Source organism: Gambusia affinis, linkage group LG07 (genome assembly GCF_019740435.1).
Source record: "Gambusia affinis linkage group LG07, SWU_Gaff_1.0, whole genome shotgun sequence".
Classification (NCBI taxonomy): domain Eukaryota; kingdom Metazoa; phylum Chordata; class Actinopteri; order Cyprinodontiformes; family Poeciliidae; genus Gambusia; species Gambusia affinis.
Genome location: NC_057874.1, coordinates 874,694 through 894,144, shown reverse-complemented (window position 1 = coordinate 894,144; position 19,451 = coordinate 874,694). Strand labels below are relative to the sequence as shown.

Below are 19,451 nucleotides of genomic sequence, written 5' to 3'. Positions count from 1 at the left end.
AGACTGGTCAAGACATCCAGTTAGCATCACTAGCAATCCATCAAATTTCCTGTGAAAGACTAAAGATGGGGACTGGGATAAAGCTCAGCATCCGCCCTGCCACCTGGTCTCCTCTGAGGAAGTCAAACTCAGCTGTCTATCAGAGCACTGAGGCAACGGAGTGAAGTCAACCAACATGTCTGTCACTTACCTCTCAGTGACCTCAGTTCTCACTGGGTGTTCATTTGAAAGATTGTGGTGTTTGTGGTGGGATTAGGCTGTAATTCACTTTCAGTCAAACAGGTTGTCTCATTCTTTCATTTCACCTAAGGAACCAAACCATTTTCCCCATAACATGCAGGCACTGTTAACAAAACAGCTATTTTCTCTACTCCCTGTCATTTCATTGCAGCAGAGAGCTCCTCAGAGTTGAGCCGGTCTTTTACTGTGGGCTGAGGAGACAAAGTGTTCAATTGTATTCTGACATTAGACCCTCTCTGACACTTGAGCATGGAGACATTTTAGTTTTTTCAGATTGTGAATCACTTAACACAGAGCAAATTTCAAACCAACCACATCTGTTGGTTTAACTCTTAACATGCTTTTGTTGCTACCGGTTGATAACTGACATGTGCCAACAGATTGACGAAAATAGTTTTCTTTGAAATAGTTTTTTGCTTATTGTATTTCCGCTGTTATTTTAAATACCTTACCTAAATTACCAAAAGTCTTTCTTCCTCCTGTCAGTAGTGCTGTATGTGTATTCAACATTCAGTGATCTTGATAAAAAAGTTTGAAGTGTGAGTTCAACCAGCCTTTCAATGGTCAAGAGCATTCTAGCTAAACCTAATTCCATGTTTAGCTGGAATCCATAACCCATAAGGTTAGCATCTCTTTCCTTATGGGTTGTAGTTATTGTTAGCAGAGTTCCAATTTACAGACAATCTTGCCTTTGACTAGATTAAAGATTTTCAATTAGTTAATTGCAGGGTCTGTAATTAATTAAATAATTAATGATGATTAACTAAATAAGCAACATTTTCAATTCAAAATCCTAAATACACGCATGAACTCAGCAACAAACATATTTACAGTTTTTAATTTGCTAAAAAGGGTAACAGTTATATGATCTCCTTTTAATATCCCTCCTAATAACTGCTGCCAAGCACCATGACCTACCTCTGAAGGAATGCCTTGACTTTTAAATTATTGGCACATAGATGGTATTTTTTGCTTACTACATCATAACCCTGTAGTGGAGATGGCATTAATGAAGCAAAGGTTAAGGGGTAATTGTCCATAGTTTAACTCCATAAATCATGGAGTTAAATTATGCATTGAACTCCATAATATAACTCTTATGGAGTTAAATGCAGGTGGTTGCAGGGTCAAGCCAGGATGCTCACTGCCAGCACTAAAACCAAATTGATCAGGTAATTACCAATCAAGCCTCTGTTAACTTGACATACACACAGGCCTGCTTAGATACCTAGTAAATATCAGTTTTATGCTCTGGAGAACTTTATGAAACAAGCAAAACTTTGCAGATTTAACCAATAGAAAACTCATAGTACACCATAAATTCATAATTACTAAGTGGTAAACAGGGGTTAAAAACTTCTGTCTGTTTCTAGTAAAGCATTTCACACAATATCTGGCTTACTAACAGCTCATCATTCTCGAGCAATTGCATTAGAGAGATAGTGATGGCATTATTAGTGCTCTGACTCTCCAGTTAAACAGTTTCAGAAGCTGTCATTCCTCCTGGCTGGGTCCCGGTTGGCCGAGAATCTGCCTTCCTCAGTAAATAGGAATACAAAGCTGACAGCTGTCTGATAAATTATGCATAGCCTAGTGTTTTTAGACTACACACACACATGCGCATACACACGGATTGTCATGCCCCAGTGGTACAGTTGAGATGGAACTGGAGACTCATTAAACTCCTCCACACATGTTGGTTTGTACCTCTGTCCCACTTCCTCCTCTGAGGTTTCTGTCTCTTCTTCACACCTCCTTTTAACATCCCCTGTGTTAGTTTTCACTCCCTCTTGTCGCTAGTGTTTCCTCATCTGGCATCTCCATTACTGCTCAGACAACACAGATCCTTTCTCCTCTCATATCCTGCTCAGACTTTAAACTTTTTTTTTTCAGGACTAAAGCAACATACACATTTCTGTAGATTAAGTTGTGGTCAAAGGCAGCTCAGCAAAAGGCTATAACTGATCATATAACTGTTGCTTTTAATTAAAAGAACTTATCAATTTCCTGTTCAGTGTAAGCTGTTATATAAGCATTTGAATTTCTACCAACAACTGGTTCTGTCATGATTCCCTATCTCGCTGATGTATTACAATAAAAAAGGCAACATTGATGACAATGTCAGAAAATTAATCAGATCTTGTTTTCAAGGAGTATGTGTGTTGCTTTTGTTGCATTCACTTTCACACATGTTGTGTGTGATGTTGGATCAAGGGTGTGGAATTCAATGTTGAACTCTGCCACAGTAGCTATGTTTCCAATTTTCATGCAAAATTTGAACAAACTTTTTAAATGTTGCAAAAGGGATGGTGTGTTTCCATCTACTGGTGGTCCTGCTTGCTCTTCTTGAGGGAGGTTCTAATGGTACTTTTCTACTTTGCTGTGGATGAAACGTGTAATGCAACACTTTATAGAAATGTAGTTCTCAACCTAATAAAATGGTCAGATTATTAATTATTTTCACTCTAACTTTCCTCATGTCTGACCTTAGTTTCATCCCGCTGTCTGGCCAGAACATTCCTGGGACTCAGACATCATGCGTTCTCACATTATCTCTGTGTGCCATCAGTGTCCAGTTTCTTTGCTTTTTGCCACGTCGTCACTCTTTACTCTCCCGCCCTCTTAAAATCCCCCTCTGCTCTGGTGACGGAGAGATAAATAGTTCTGTGTTTTGTCATATGGCAGGTTGAAACACAGTTAAAGGTTAAAAAGATTGACTGACTGCGGTCATGTTCAATGTGTGCATTACCTGAATTATTTTTTGTTTTTCATTTCTATTTGATGCTGTGCGCCACAAAATTATTTTGAAAAGGTTGTGTCTTAATCAGACTACGTAGTAGTGCTTAAAGTTCTAAAGAGCTACAACAGGCCAGGGTCATCTGGACCCTGTTGAAAAATGATTGCTAGCTGGAGGTGTGGCCGCTGTTGGCAACCCAGAGGGAATAGGTCCCTAGATCTTCACTAGCAATAACATGGCTGTAGCATTCGTCTTCCTCTTACTTGAGCTGATCAATGTTTGAAAGTGTGGCCAACACGGACTGAACGGCTTCGTTCACTTCCTCTGTTGCCATTGCCAAACTCCAATCCAATAAAAGCAGAATATGATTCAAAACGATGCAGAAAGTCAGTGTCCTCTTTCTGTTTGCTGACTGGTTGAAATTCAACCTGGAGACATTGAGCCAAAGGGAGATGAGAAATGGAATTGCATATCACCATAAAATATGATAATATAAGAATTAAATTCCATCATTAAATTCCAATTAATGTTGTTTAAAAGAGACAAAACTGTCCAGATTATTGGATTTATACCATGGATTATGTACCATCCATGATGGTATAATTATATATCAAAATAATTGAAAATGGGATTAAGTGCAGCTACTGTGAGAAATTTAGTGATACAAATCTTGCTTCTTTATGTGAAAAGAAGCAAAAAAATTTTCTTATCATCAGCACAATGGTTCCACCAAAATACTGATAAAACTTTCAGTGGTCACCTCCAGCAGTCTTTTATCTGTCAGACAAAAGCACATGTTACTATTCATTATGACAACCTGCCTGATGTCCCACTAACATGGAAGCCTCGGTTGATGTTCCATCAAAGAAGAAAAAGCCCACAAAGGATTTTCTCTGACAAGGCCACAGATGGAACTTAATTCAAGCACAAACTTGAACCTTCATACATCAAACCTCCAACAACGGAGATGGAACCAGCTGCTGCAGCTTCTCTGTGCTCCTAATTGCTCATTTATATACGTGTTTGTTCGGCCTCGGCTGCCGTAACCCTTCCTGTGCAGTTGTTGGTATCGAAGCACTGCTCTCCCTTTGCCAGCTTTGTGAATGGGATAATCTCGGCACGAAGGAAAGATTAGCCCAGGAAGATCACCGGCTTAAAACGCAACACTGATCCCAGCGCCTCAGGCACCACAGTGCGGCTAATGTGAGTGGAGAATTAGTTTCCACGCTACTCCGGATGAAAGTCAGAGCCTTTAGGAGCCAGACGAGCAAAGCCCACTGTAATAATGACTGATTGTTGAGTTCACACAGACACCTTTGTTGTTTGCCCGAGGCAACTTTTTTTTATCTCCATCTTTTCTTCTGCGATGCCAATCTCATATCTAAGATATTTCCTGACAGAGCTGTTCTGGTATTTTCTATAGATGTAGTTGTGGGAACAAATAGATGAGGATTTATTTGAAGACTAACATGGATATTGTTGTTTATTTCAAAAGGGACAATGAACATCACAAAATATAACAGAGTTGGGCATAAAGCTACATTTTATCTGTAGGTTACAATCATTATAAATGCAATACATTTATTAATAATAATAATAATAATAATAATAATAATAATAATAATAATAATACAGACAAATTAACAAGCTTCTGTCAAAAAACAAATTTTTTTATATACATATATGTATACATACATATATACAGTACAGACCAAAAGTTTGGACACACTTTCTAATTGAATTCAATGAGAAGGTGTGTCCAAACTTTTGGTCTGTACTGTATATGTGTGTGTGTAATATAAACCATTAACTTTTTAGAGTAATTGCATGCGTTAATCTTGATACCCACCCTTATAGGTGTTGTTATATGGATGTTAAATGAATTATTTAGAGACATGTTCAGTGTACAGGCTTGTGTGATCTGTTGCATTTGTGTTAAAAGAGAAATGTATTTCCAGAGATGGATATGGATCAGGGGAAATATCTGGTTGGAGGAAATGTCACTCTACACATTTTTATTGGTAAACTAATTTTCCTCTATTTTGTGTTTATCTATGATAATAAAAACTCCAGGAAAAGGCCAAATGTGGCTTATGCAGCCATACCCTTTGTTGGTAAGATGGCCAGTGGAGCTGACCAAAAGAAATGCATGTCGCTTTGCTATAGCTGTCCCACTGGGTAAACCTTTCTCACAGGAGAGGGTCCAGCATAATTTTTTAATTTAATTTTTTTTTATTTTCTCCTTCTGGCTTCAGGCATGTGTGTTCGGAGTAAAATACACACAGTTGGAAGGGGACACTGTGTCTCTTTGCTGGATTAGCATACCAGAGGTCACTGAGTGCTAATTTAACTGGGGCATTGAAAGAGAATGCTTTAATAAAGCTGCAGAGCTTTAGATGTGTCATCATGAGCATGTAGCTCTTCTTCTGCTCTTTGACGTGTGAGTGGGGGTTCTTCTTTCAGTTTCAGATTAAAGCTGCAGTATGTACATTTTCAAAAGATATATTATCTGCCATTAGCACATTTACAGTGGTTCACAAGTTTGATTGACAGCACTAAGCCCCTCCTCCTGGCTCTGATTGGTTGTTTTTGGTTAGGAGCGGTGCATTTCTTCAGGCAGCAATAGCAGCACAGAGAGGAGATTGCCTGGGACATTCATGGCAGGAGATCCTGCCCTCCATGTGCCCCCGACCGCAGTAATCAATGTTACTGGCCAGTTCACGCTAGCTTATAGCAATTTAGTTTACTTATTGCAGTCGATTTCAACAACAAGCTTGGTGAAATTACAAAAAAACTTCACTAACTTAAAGCAATTTCACATCCAAATATCAGATAGCATTTAGCAACTTAACTTACCTCAATATGTTTTTTCAGATTCTTCTGTGAATTTTTGAAAGCTAGAAGCTCCTGCTTTCGGGGGAGGCAAAGGTGGCACCAGAATCTGCAGGAGTCATTTTTTTGACCCGGTTAACTCAAATAAATCTTTTATATAAGGCCATGGCTGACACGGGTCTTCTGGATGATTACGCTTGGTGGACCCATTTTGGGTGTTAGTGATTCTGGAGGTGCTGAATATCTGCCTTGCTCTTCTTGAGTGAGGGTCTAATGGTACTTTTCTGCTTTGCAGTGGACTTGGATGAAACGTGTAACACAACACTTAACGGAAATGTAGTGAAGTGGAAAGTACAGATACTTACTGTAAAATGTGGTGGAGTAAAAGTCTAAACTACCCAAAACTAAATCTACCTAAGTAAAGTACAGATACATAAAAAATGGACTTAAGTACAGCAACTTAAGTAATTACATACCACCACTGATCATAACATTCTGTCAGAACATGGTCATAGTTTTAACAAATGTCTTTAAAAAGAATTATTTAAGTTACCTACTGCAGCTTTAAAATGTGAGAGTCTGCAGCAGACCAAGAAACCGGACGGCATCTGAAGAAACAAACATTTGCTTTGTTATGAAATGAAAAGCTTCCGTTGCTCAGCTTTTTTTTCCACATTGAATCTAATGGTGCTCGCTTAATAAAAACAACTCCTCCCCCCCCCCCTTCCTCAGCCTTCTCTATGAATTCTCAATGAGCAGCTGCTTAATAAACATGAAGGGGTGCGTGTGCAGAAGAGACCTGACCTCCAAGAGCTCAGCAGTGGGCAAGAGAACAACGGAGGAGGGAGGGTGTGCTGAGCCGTGTTGAGACAGCCTCCATCTGGGGGCGGAGGGGCAGTCGGTCCCGGCAGCCGAAAACGGTCAGAACTCTCGTTGGCTGAGTGAGGGGAGAAACAGGGATTTCTGCTCCTGCCTGTGTGGCTGCAGGGGAGACCCTGGATGCTGGGATCGTCTCCACCATGGGATGCAGCCTCTGTTCTTTGAGGAAGCCTCGTGAGCAATATAAGCTACTCTACGAAGTCTGCAAGGTACTGTGACCGTGTGCTTTCAAACTTCAGCAGAAGTTTTGGGTGTTTTTTCTTTTGTTACAATCCTTTTCCGGTTTTTAGTCTTTTATCATCCCTGACTTGTTGTCGGTCTCAGGGGTCATTGGGTTGAGTTCAGCGGAGTGAAGTGGAAACTGTTGCCAACTTAAAGGGGGTCTGAACTCTGGATGCTGGGGTCAGTGAGAGGCGGCGTGCTGGGAGGTGATGAAGAGGTGACAGCTCTCTTAATGACCTGGTGGCTCTGCAGCCAACCTCTGAACGCTGGCTGTCCTCACTTCAGTCTTTCACCAAAGTTTATATTTAACAGTTAAGTTCTTATTTTGCAAATTCTCTTTTAAGGAAAAGAAAATAGAGCAGGCGTTGTAGCAGTTGCATCATTAACACACGGGGTTGAAGAGCATTCTCAGACCCAAGGACTGGAGCCGGATTTGGCGTTCTTATTTTTGCATTCTTCGGCGGCTGAGTGCAAACCCTGATTATAGGCAGAAATGTTTAATGGGTTTCGCCGAGTGTTTTCTTTATGCTGCAACATTCGCTCACGTCAGAGATACCACAAACTCCTGAACTCCAGCAGATTGTTCTCATGCTTTAAAACTGGAAGATTTCCATCCAGCCACCAACATGCGTCAGCTGAAGTTTACAGTGTTTGCATCATTTGTTTCTTGCCCTCAGAAGTGGTTTGGTGTGTACTGAAGTGGACAAAACTTGGTTCATGAAAATAAAACGAGACTGTAATGGTATTTTAAGAAAAAGCAACAATTCCCTTTTTTTTTGTTGTTTCCACCAATGGTAGAAAGAAAGACTGGGATGTTAACGTAGGGTTGGGCATTTCCGTATCGTTTTTCATTTATCATCATAAATTTCTTATAAGAATTTTGATTCATTGTTATGATAAATTCCAACTAATAATGTTTGAAATCCCCCCAACTGTCCTTATTGTTGGGATTGATAGTTTTACTATTTTCTCCAATGTTTGTTCAATGAAAGCATTTAACAAAATCCCAATAAATTTGAAAATGCAGTTACTGTGTGCAATATTCTTTATGAGATATTTATGAGGTGTCCTAAATTCACTTAGTCATACATTTACCTAAAAAATATGTTATAAATAGTTCTCACCAACACTTTCTATAATTATCAACCCCAAAATTCTGAGCTAGAACTTTAAATCAATATCGCCCACCCTTACTTTAATGCCATAATATAGATTAATTACACCAATTTCAATGTGTACAAAATTTTAACAGTTAAATAATGTATCTATTTATCTATTTTGCATACAAAATTCATGAGCCAGAACTTTGTATTCACATGTTTCTGATGCACTCATAGATCTATGCACAAGCAACATCTGCAAACAGTAGGGGGTCACCAATGTGGTGCTAGACTCTGGTTAATGATGACCAGGTTGGGTCATGCTTTACTTTGGTTGTTGGCTTGTAAGTTTGTTTTAAAGAATGGCAGAGCATAGAACAGCTACACGTGGCTCTTTGGATCTACCACAATGGCTTTTTGAACCTTGGTTAAAATGATTTTTTTTTTGTTAGTACTAAAATTTTTATTATGCATACAATAGCAACTACACAAAGGTTTTGTATTTACCAAACCATACTGTTTAACATGTACACTGTGTGCACAAACTTGAATGCTTATTGAATGTAAATTTATCAGCTGATGTGTGTTTGTTTAATGAGGGAGGGAGAGGCCTAATCAAGCTGTGCATAATTATTAGGCAGCTTCTTCTCAGACAAAATGGGCCAAAAAAGAGATTTAAGTGACTCTGATAAGTCCAAAATAAAAAAAAATAATAAAAAACTGTAGGTTGCAAAAACATTTTTCATAAGGATGCAGCATTCTGGAAATAGCTAAGATATTGGGTCGTGATCACAGAACCATCAAACATTTTGCTGCAAATAGTCAACAGGGTCGCAAGAAACATGTTGAGAAAAAAAAAGGAGTAAATTAATTGCCAAAGATTTGAGAAGAATCAAACGTGACGCTATCAGGAACCCATTATCTTCACTGCTGTCATATTCCAGAACCGCAACCTACCTGGAGTACCCAGAAGAACAAGATGTTCAGAGTCATGGCTGAGGTAGAGGAGGCTGAAATCCTTCCAACACCAAACAAGACACATCAGTTTAAACGTCAAGACAGATCTGAAGACAGATTTTTCAAAGGTTGGATGGTTCATGGCTGGATCAGCGATGGGCACAGAGTTCCACTTCACATCAGACACCAGCAAGGTGGAGGCGGAGTACTGGTGTGGGCCTCTGGTATTATGAAGGATGAGCGATTTGGACCTTTTCGGGTTGAAGATGGACTCAGAGTCAACTCCAAAACCTACTTCCAGTTTTTAGAAGACACTTTCTTCAAGCAGTGATACAGAAAAAAGTCTAATTTAACCCAATAAGGTCTACCGGAGAGCCAAAAAAGTAAAGAAAATGGATAAATCAGAGGACACATGATTTATGGAACACCCAAATGTTCTTCACCAAAGACACCCAAACGTCTCTGGCATTCCAAACATAAAACCTGATGAACATTAAAACATTTGAGACATTTTAAACTGTCTCAAAGTACAGTATCTGTAATACTGAAAGTGTATGATTGCAGAATTACAGATACTGAAATCATACGCTTACAAAGTAAGCTACCAGGAAGGTATGATTACTTTGTAAGCGTAGTACTTCATAATACCTACTTTGTACATATTGGTGGTTTTTTACAGCAAAAAACCACCAACGTAAATAGTAGAAAAACAAAAAAGAAACTCTGTATTAAAAAAAGTTGTTACATTTGCAAAGAATAGGTGCAATTTAATCAATTACAATAATCATGCATTTTCACCTGGAAGCAATAGAAGTGAACCTTAATTTAAAAAACTTCTCTTGAAAGGTTTCATCTAATACATACTTTGTACGTATTACGAAGTACGTATCATGGAAGCTAATAATTGAATTAGAGCTAAAGCAGAATGATTCATTGTCACTTTATTAGGCTACTCTGCTTCTCATGGTATATTGCGCTGAAGTTTTTTAAATCACTTTCTTCACAGAAGTCTTGAGAAACTCCTGTGAGTTAAAATGTGCCAGAAAAACACTTATTAATCGAAGTTTTGTTGAACATATTCCAGCAGCAGCTTGTTAGATACCAGGAGTCTGCAACCTTCTCAGTCCAGAGAGACATTTTTATACCGTCAGTGCAGGTTAAAAGAAACCTTGTTTAGAGCCGCACACATCACAAACTTTCTGAAAAGCCCAAATTTACATTTTATTTCTATGCTTAGGTTTTAAAATAAAGTGAAAACGAACATAAGACGTTTGCAAAAAGAAAATGGATACATTATCTTCTACACTGTTTGCACAACCATTATGCAAGTTGTGTTTTTGAGGATTAATTTTATTGTTGAGCAATTACCATGCTATTGGTCAATCCAAAATATTAATAACCTCTCAAATCTGAATATTTGAGAAAAAAGTGAAATATTGGCTTTCTTAGAACAATAACAATGTGTGCACAATTATTGGGACACTATTAGTGTGCAGGATTATTATGCAACTGAATTCAAACTGAAAATTTTCCCATCTCACCTGTTTATTATCATCCGATAAAGTGAGAATAATAACTCAAAATTGACAAACATTTCTGACATTTAAAAAATAAATCAGTGACCAAATTATCCACCCTTCTTTTCATTAACAGTTATAAGCCTTCCATTGCTGGAATCTGTCAGTTTCTTGATCTGTTGACGATCAACGTTTTGTGCAGCAGCAACCACAGACTCCCAGACTCTGTTCAGAGATGTGTTCTGTTTCAGAAGGGCCCACAGGTTCTCAGTGGGGTTTAGGCCTGGTGAAGAAAGGGGCCACTTCATTACTCTTTCATCTTTAAGGCCTTTACTGGTTAACCACATAGTGGAGTACTTTGATGGCTCATTGTCCTGCATAGAAGTCTTGGTTAAAAAATGAAAGGCTTGTAAGCAAGTCTCTTGATTTGAAAGTATGTGATTCTGGGAACTTCTCTTTGTTTCTGCTCTGCTGTTAGTACAGGCAGATCATGGAGATCAGAAAGCCTGCTCTGCTCTGCTCTTCTCATCATCTCTCTTAGGTGTGTTAATAATTCATGAACACTTTAAATCTTTCCAGTTCATTTAGCAGTCAAGCATGTTGAAATCATGAAAAATACGGTTCTCTGAACGTCAACAGCCAGCACATCGTCCTTCACCTGCTGGTGTTTCTGGAGACTTGGCAGGATAAGAAGCAGTTACTACACCTGGTGGCTTTTAACATCTGATTAAATACTATAAGGAGCTTCAGTTACGTGGTTTCATTCATACTGTTAGAACTTTTTACATTGTGTCATGTCATATAAACTTCAGTGTGATTCAGATTAGGGCTGTTGTAAACAATTATTTTAGTATCGAGTATTCTATCGATTATTTTGAGGAGTAATTGAGAAATTGTATAAGAATTTGATCAATTTTGAATTTGAATTTTGAAGTTTGCCAAAAATATTGGATTGTACCAGCTGAATATAGTCTTCAAGATTTTACAAAGAATCCTAAAGACCATGTATAATTTTCCTTCCACTTCACATTAATGCAATTGTTTTTGTTGGATTATCAAATAAAAGTTTTATACAACATATTGAATGTTTTGTTTGCAAAAAGAGAAAAAGTTGCAGTACTTTTTTTGTTCTGTTTTGTTACTGTACCTAATTAGACGTTATTTAAAGACATCAGACTCTATGGATGTAGAGTAGACAAACACGTTCCCCTTATTTTGATATTCTCGAATTACAGCATTCTTTTTCTCTTCTTTTAATACTTGACCTATTTGACAGCTGTGGATTCCTCAGCTCTCACTTCAAAGCAGTGGTAAACGCCACGTGGAGAAGCAGGCTCACTTTTCTTTGTCAGGTACTTTAGCGCAGCAGCTTTGGAAACTCTGTTTGACAGTCACAGGTCAGTTAATCTGTCCTGAAGCACCCTGTTACGGCCGTGGCGCCTCACTGCAGGTCTTCCAAGACTCTGAGCTTAATTAGAGCCTGAGCATAAGCTGCCAGTTCAGTCTGCGATCCAGGCTGGATCATGTTTCTGCTAAAACCTTTCCTTTTTTTCCTGATCACCTTTGTTTTCTGAAATTTGCAGACAAATAGCAAGAACAGTCATTGATATGCAGATAAATACTGCATGAGCCTGCTGGACCATTTCCTCTAGGAAGCTGCCTAATTAACAACAATGATGTATCAAGATCCCCACAAGAGCAGTAATGATCTAAACACAAACCATGGATGGTATTTGGTTTGACACTTGCTCAGATTGGTGATCCTGATTAATTGCCTTTGTTTTTTTATACTTTTTTTGTTTGCTTAAACTGTATACAAGTAATACAACTAGGCATCCAAGCCTTACTGTAATAAAAATCAATCATATGTTACGAAAAACAAATCCATCCATGAATCCATTTGTCTATGTGTGTGTCCATCCATCGTCCAGTCATCCATAGCACTATCTTTCTGTCTATCCGCTTGTCCAGCCATCCATGTATCATCTATGCCTCATTCAATCAGCCCATCTATTAATCTATCCATCAACCCATTAGTTCATTAGTCAAGTCATTTGTTTGATTGATGGACTAAGTTAATCCATTCATCCACTCCTTCATCAGAACGTTTGAATTTTCTTGACCCTTAAAAACTTTGTCATTGTTTTGATGTGGCCTTTTATTGTTTCAGAGCTTAGTCTGCTATTTGTGTTATAACCATGCAGTTGTTGTTGTTTTCAGGCAACACTGCCATTCAGTAGATTAATTTAATGCAACACCCAACCTCTTAGGTAAAAAGTTAAATATGCTGGGAAGAAAGGGAAGCATTAATATTTTGGTCTTTTTATAATGGGTGAGTTTGTTGTTGCTAAATCTGTCCTCAACAGATTACCCTAGATAAATACTTTCAATGTAGCTAGACAAAAATCCCTTGAAGGTATTCTGTTCTTGAATCACACCTAATGATTTAAAGTTATTGATCGTTCACCAGAAAATCATTGCCTTAGTAGACATTTAATAACCCCATCATTGGAGCCAGATTGTATAATGACTCATCTTAAGTATTTATGACCTTTGAACTCTTTCCATATTTGGCCTCATTACCACTGCAAACGTCAGTGTCTCTAAGATTGCATGTGATAGACCAAGACAAACTAGCACATAATTGTGAAGGGAAAGGAAAATGATACTCTTAGATGTGTATTTGTGGTGCGAGACGGTGGTGGCACCATCTGAGGGATGGCTTTCTTTAGTAGGGACAGACAATATGGTGGGAGTTGATTGGAAAAGGGATACATAAAAACATGTCAAAGAATTGTAAAAGACTTGAGATTATGGGGTCCATCCAGCAGGATGACGACGCTAAAAGAGCACCTTCCCCTAGATATTTGTGGACCACGAGTTGCTCCATACTGATACTGATATTCTATTTGTTGTGTTTCTAGGAATAACAGGAAGGCCTCTTGCTGGTGGTATGTCAGCTATGGGACTGTCATCTCCATGCTAATTCTGTACTGACTGCCTGCAACAGTAGCTTTCATTACAAATGTGCACAAAACATTAGTCTGTATTCTGTTTGTTTTGAAAAAGCACAATTTTGCAATTGCAGTTTTTACATTGATAAGAAACAATTGAAATGACACATGTATATGTTTATTCACACAATGAGTCATTAAAAAAATACATGCCACGCCATCATCCTCCAAATACATCCTGTTGTCGTCTTCCTGGTTTGCACCAGTAGCCACATCTGGTTGTTGATCATGTGACGTGATGCAAAAAAAGTGTTTCCATTGCAGTATTGCAAAATAAATAAATTTCAGTACGGCCAAAAAACCACTTCACTCTTCTACCAAAACCTCTCAGTGAAAAACAAGAATTTCTTCAAAATTGCTATGCTTCCATTGAGCAAATTTATTTGCACAATGTTGATTTCTTGTGCCTCATTTCCACTGAGTGGTCAGTGAGATTTGACCAGGGTCATGAAGGCACTTGGCCTTGGCCTTAGTGTTGACTTTGATGTGCTGCTGGCCTTCATAAAGAATTGCTGTGTTTGTTGTGCGGAGAAAGGGAACCCCGGGGCAGCGGTGTGAAATAACACCATTAATGACACAACCCTGTAGAAGCAGTTGTTGTTGGAGACTAATTAACCTCCTAATATTAGAGATGTACTTACCAATATCTATAACTGGGTTTCAGTCCAGTTACAGATATGGGCTTTTCTGTGAAGCCCACCATGCTCTTTGCTCCATAACAGCTTTCCTCACTACAGAGCAGAGAATGATGCTCTCTGCTGAAGGCTCTTTAATCTTTCAGGCTTTGTGAGGAGACAATGTCAAATGTTATTTTTGTGCCAAATTATAATCATGACAAAATAATCAACTGTTTTTATCTGAAGTCTTTTTGTTGCCAAAAAGTCTGGCATTAAATCGGGTTAAGCTCTCTGAGAGACGCACTTTATACCTTCATCTGTGTTCATCAAACTCTCAGGGAGGCAGCGGACAGCGTACTGGAAGGAATTTGTATTGTTAATTGACCATCTGTGGATAACACAACATCCCATACTTAAATCTGATTAGGGGAAAGAAAACAAGGCTGTTTCTCTGAGCTTGTGTGGAGTTTTTAGCTGTTTTTTTCTGTAATCCTCAGTAAGCTGGAGTTCTGCTGTAAATAAAGACTGCTGCTTTTCAGCCTCACACTGTGGAGGGTCTTATTTCTCTTCAGTTTAATAAACAATATCTCTGGATTTTTTAAAAGCACTTTTAAGACTGAATATCCAGATAGAGAAAACTGCTCACAGTTTGTTTTTTATGAGAAAGGTTAAAGTTAAACAAGGGTGGATTAACACTGTTTTGCAGGAGGAATGACCTACATTCAGACTGCCACTCAAACCTCTCTATAGGCCCCCCTCGAAATAAGCCTTCAAGTGTTCATGCTCTCGATCATGTCAACAATCCTCTCTGTTCTGAAATGGAGGTGTTGAGGATTTTTTCCTAAAGGTGTATTGGACCATAAAGAGGAGCAGAACAGCCTGGCTCTCATGCCTCTTCTAAATGATTGTCTACAGTGTGAGGTTCTCTGGGGCTCCACCCGCCACACTGAAAGGCCTCGTTTCCCTGACAGCTTCCCCTCTGTTCATCTCACTGCATATCCCCAAGGAAGGAAGACACAGACTCTTTAATAACCCTCCTCTTTATTAAAGGATTATGTGGGGATTAAAAGGCCATATCATAGACTCATGTTAACATCTGTTCAAAGCCTTTTCCACAACATATTCTCAAGTACCAGTGGCCATTATTATTTCTCCCAGTCTATCTGAAAGTTACATTTGTTTTACTCAGTCACCTTGCACTAAACTTTATCTCCTATATTGTCATTTCAAATGGATGTTTAGTTACAGGAAATGGTTAGCATTAGCAGCATGAGGAATTTTCTTATGGCTAATATCAAACAATATTTATTTGCATCTAATGAGGTTTTTACTTACAGTAACAAGATCTATTTTCCAATAATTTAAGTTAAAGTGTATTGGCCTTGCTATCCTTAAGAATACAGCTCAGCTAACCTTTTATTGGAGCTAACGTTAGCTCTCTTAGCAAAGAACAAAATATTGCTTCAAGACATGTACTATAAATGATTGGTGTTTTATCTTCTATATTCTTATTTCAGTTTGTTCATTAACCAAACAAAGCTAGCACGAGCAAATTTTCTTACTAAGGGCAAATTAATATTCTCACCTAATAAAATGTTTTCTCACAGTAGCTTGATCCTTTGTTCTATTTTTTGAGTACTTTATCAGGTAAAACACGGCCAAGCTAACCATTCTGAGCTAACTTTTACTCAGTCAGCAAAGCAGATAAAATCAAACTTGAACAAAAGTGTCTAAAAACATCTGTTTGATTTTATTATTATTAGTCACTAAGGCCCATTTAAGATTAAAAAAAATGCATTATCATACAAATTTAAAACACAAATGATATATTAAAACTGATGCTTTTCCTCCAACAAATGTGACATTCACAACAACAGTAACTATGAGCCTTTGCGTAGCATCAGTGAAATTATGAAAATATTTATTTTTCCCTCTTTCATAATTCTCATAACTAACGAGTAATTGAATTGTGATTTCCCAGACAGTGCAGGATTAAATAAAGATCTAATAAAGCTGTTGCTGCCTCACTCCATCCACAGTAATGCAAAGACAATAATGGAAAATCTCGAGCCAGCTGGCTGGCAGATGAACAGTTTTCTGCTGTATGTTTTCCAGCTCAGAATAGACAGGCAAACACACAAACTCCCTCATTGGTGGCTCAGTCCAACTTGATTTGCTTCACAGAGATGAGCTGACATCACAGTTCAAAGCACAGCTGCCTCCTGCTACCCCTAATTATTACCAACAGGCTGAAGAGCCATATAAGCTGCCATATGGCACATTGAGGAGAAATGAATTTCTAAATTAGCTGCAAAACAAAAGCCAAATCCAGAGCAGGTAGTCGTATCCAGTGTTGGCGTAGAGGTCAAATGTGACATTTTAATGAAAGAAAATGGGTTGCGAATAACAAAGCCGCAGCTGTGTAAATTCCTCTCCTGACAGTGGAACAGAAGACGTTTGATTTCGATCTAATTAGTATTCTTTTAAGCAGAGAATGGCTGCCTTCCTGCTGCTAAAATAGATTTAACAGAAACCCATTTGAAGATGTACTAGAGATCCTTCTGTGTGTATACACAGGAACAGAAGAATTGTGTTCTGTATGTGCGACCCAAACCTTCTGTTAGAGGTTTTCAGAGCAGCAAGCCTGAAAAAGCTCCAGTGTCTTTATCTGCATGGAGCCCGTGCAAGCGAAGCCGAATGAGCTTCTCAGCCCACTGAGCTGAGGCTGACTGAGAGACCTCCACGCCCCATTTGGTCCCCCTCATTAAAAGCACCGACGCAGAATACCTTGGGCTCACCAGGCTAAAGGCTTCGTCTCTGATTAGTTCACTCTGTGCGCAATTATTAGGCAAGTCTTAGTTTTGACCAAAGCATATGCATATTTTAAATCTCCACATTGTATAAACTTGAATAGAAGATACTTTCTTCAAGCAGTTGTACAGGTGGTACATCCAAAATACAGTGGTCTGCATCTTTCAAGAAGACCATGATAGTTATGCAGGACAATGCTCCATCGCATACATCAATATATTCTGCTATGTGGCTAGTCAGCAAAGGCCTTAAAGATGAAAATAAAAGGAAGTGCCCCCCTTGATCACCAGACCTAAACCCCAATGAGAACCTGTGGGCCTTTTTTAATTGGGAGATTTATGATGAAGGAAAACAACACAAATCTGAACAGAGTTTGGGAGGCTGTGGTTGCTGCTGCACAAAAGGTTGATCGTCCACAGATCAAGACTCCATGAATGGAAGGCTTATAACTATTATTGAAAAGAAGGGTTTTTTAAAACTTCTGGTCAGACTGTGTGATCTGGAAAGTACTACTATACCTTTGTGTCAGGTCTGCTAATCTCTTTTTAGGGTCTGTCAATAAATTCTAAATTTATTTGATTACTCTGCAGCAGTACAGCACACTTAAATGAATGTTCCATAAGCTTGGTCAAACATGTAAAAACAACACAACCTTTAATCAGTCAGAACTGCTTAAAGGAGTATAACAGCCAATGTAAAATAAATCCTAAAGAAACTGAAACTAACAAAAACAGTTGGTTGACTACATTCATCAAGCATGTCCAAAGCATCTTTTATAAAACAAACTTCAACAAACCTTTCAAATGGATTAGAAAGTGCAATTAGAAATTCTAAGTATAATGTTAAATAAATAATGATTTATGAGCATGACGTTGCTCAGAGCATAAATCATAGAATTAGGCTGATTGGTGCATCTCTAGATTTAAACTCACAGTCAAGAGGTTGATCATTTTTTTTCTCTGAACTTCCTTTATTTCTGTGCAATAATAATTCTGTGCATCTTCTATTTTATGTTGTCTTGCAGAATTATTTATTCTCCTTTTAACTTTTTCACACAGTAAAGTGGACGGAAAAAGATGCATTGTTCCTTTTCCTATAAAACAACCCCCTGAAAATACAAAGTTCATTTGTATTAACCCCCCGTTTTACATAATCTCCTTTGTGAAATAGCTCCGGCTCAATCAGATTTAGCTCCCTATTGATATTCACAGAATAGAGTCTGTGAATATCAATTTCAAAACTTGCCACAAATTCTCAGTTGAGTAGGTCTGAACTTTGACTAGACTGTTTTAACATATGAATATGGATTAATTACATCACCCTGTAGCTAGTAGCTGTGTTGCTGATGTGCAGGATCACCACAACAAGAGGCAGCCAAGCTAACCAGTTGTGTGTTTATCAAAAAAAATGACTCCCCAAACACCAGTTACAGTGTCTGGAGAATCAGGAGTTTCCTAATGAAAACTTTGCTTCTAGTAGCCCATTTCACTCATCACTTGATTCTGAAAGATTGCTGTCAAGAAAACATGACATTTTTTGTCTGACTTCTGATTTCCATCTCTGCTGTTTGATAGGTGGATCTTTATCTAGAGCTGGTCTCAGACTTTTTGGATCTCTGCAAATTCCTGTGAGAGCGGGGCATTTAGAGGCTTTGTGCTTTCATCAGCACATGGAGCCTTTAAGTGGCTCAAACAGACTTAATTAGCCTCATCTCTGTGGCACACCGCAGCCTTTTGCTCAAATGAATCTTCTCAGGTCAATGCCCAGCACTCCCTCCACCGACCCTCTCTGACAGAAGGGAGACTACTTTGCTAAAAGAGGAATCCTGTACGCAGCCACAGCTAATGAACTTGATTAATTAAACAGAGACTCTTCCTAATTAATGTCTTATTGCACTTGATCCCACAATGACCCTGTAATAAATGGGGGAAACTGTGGTACCTCATTTACCAAAGAGAAGTTTGTACTCATTGATTTATTTGATAGTCTTAATTAAAGAGTGATTATGTTAGTTTGTTTCCGCGAAGAGAGGAAAACATTTAATTATGTCATTTCTGTCTTTGTCCTGCAGGTTAATGGGAAGGACCTCTCAAAAGCCACCCATGAGCAAGCAGTGGAGGCGTTCCGCACCGCCAAGGAGCCCATCATGGTTCAAGTTCTACGCCAGGGTCCTTACCTCCAACTGCTCGCCCCCATCAAAGACACCCAGGTGTCGGACATCAGCACCCAGACCGACATCACCCTCCAGCATATCGTGGCTCTCACCAAGCTGCCTCCCGCCTCACCCCTGATGACGGAGCTGGAGGAGTATCTGCTGCCGGAGGAGTGAGTAGAGTGGCTGATAGCGCTGCATCGCAGATTCATGGGAACTTCAGAGCAATCAAAGACCGAATACAGTCAAGGTCTTGGCATATATTATTTTTTCCGTTAGTTAATCTTTTTATTCCTGGAGTCTTAGAGGATGAACCAGAAAAAATCTTTCTCCACAAATTAAAAGTCCATCTTGATGTAAAAGGAAACATACA

General features: G+C 38.7%; 1 protein-coding gene across 3 annotated transcripts in view; it reads left to right on the top strand.

The window, feature by feature from the left end:
• The window catches only part of pdzrn3b (PDZ domain containing RING finger 3b), a 119,177-nt gene that overhangs the window by 90,872 nt on the left and 8,854 nt on the right, over positions 1 to 19,451 (top strand). For 2 of the 3 annotated variants that reach the window (XM_044122269.1, XM_044122267.1), the window contains exon 4: positions 18,998 to 19,251. In XM_044122269.1, coding sequence (XP_043978204.1) covers positions 18,998 to 19,251 — 254 coding nt within the window. Of the gene's footprint in view, positions 1 to 6,746; positions 6,898 to 18,997; positions 19,252 to 19,451 lie in introns of those variants that run through there. The other variant, XM_044122270.1, reaches the window with a different exon arrangement.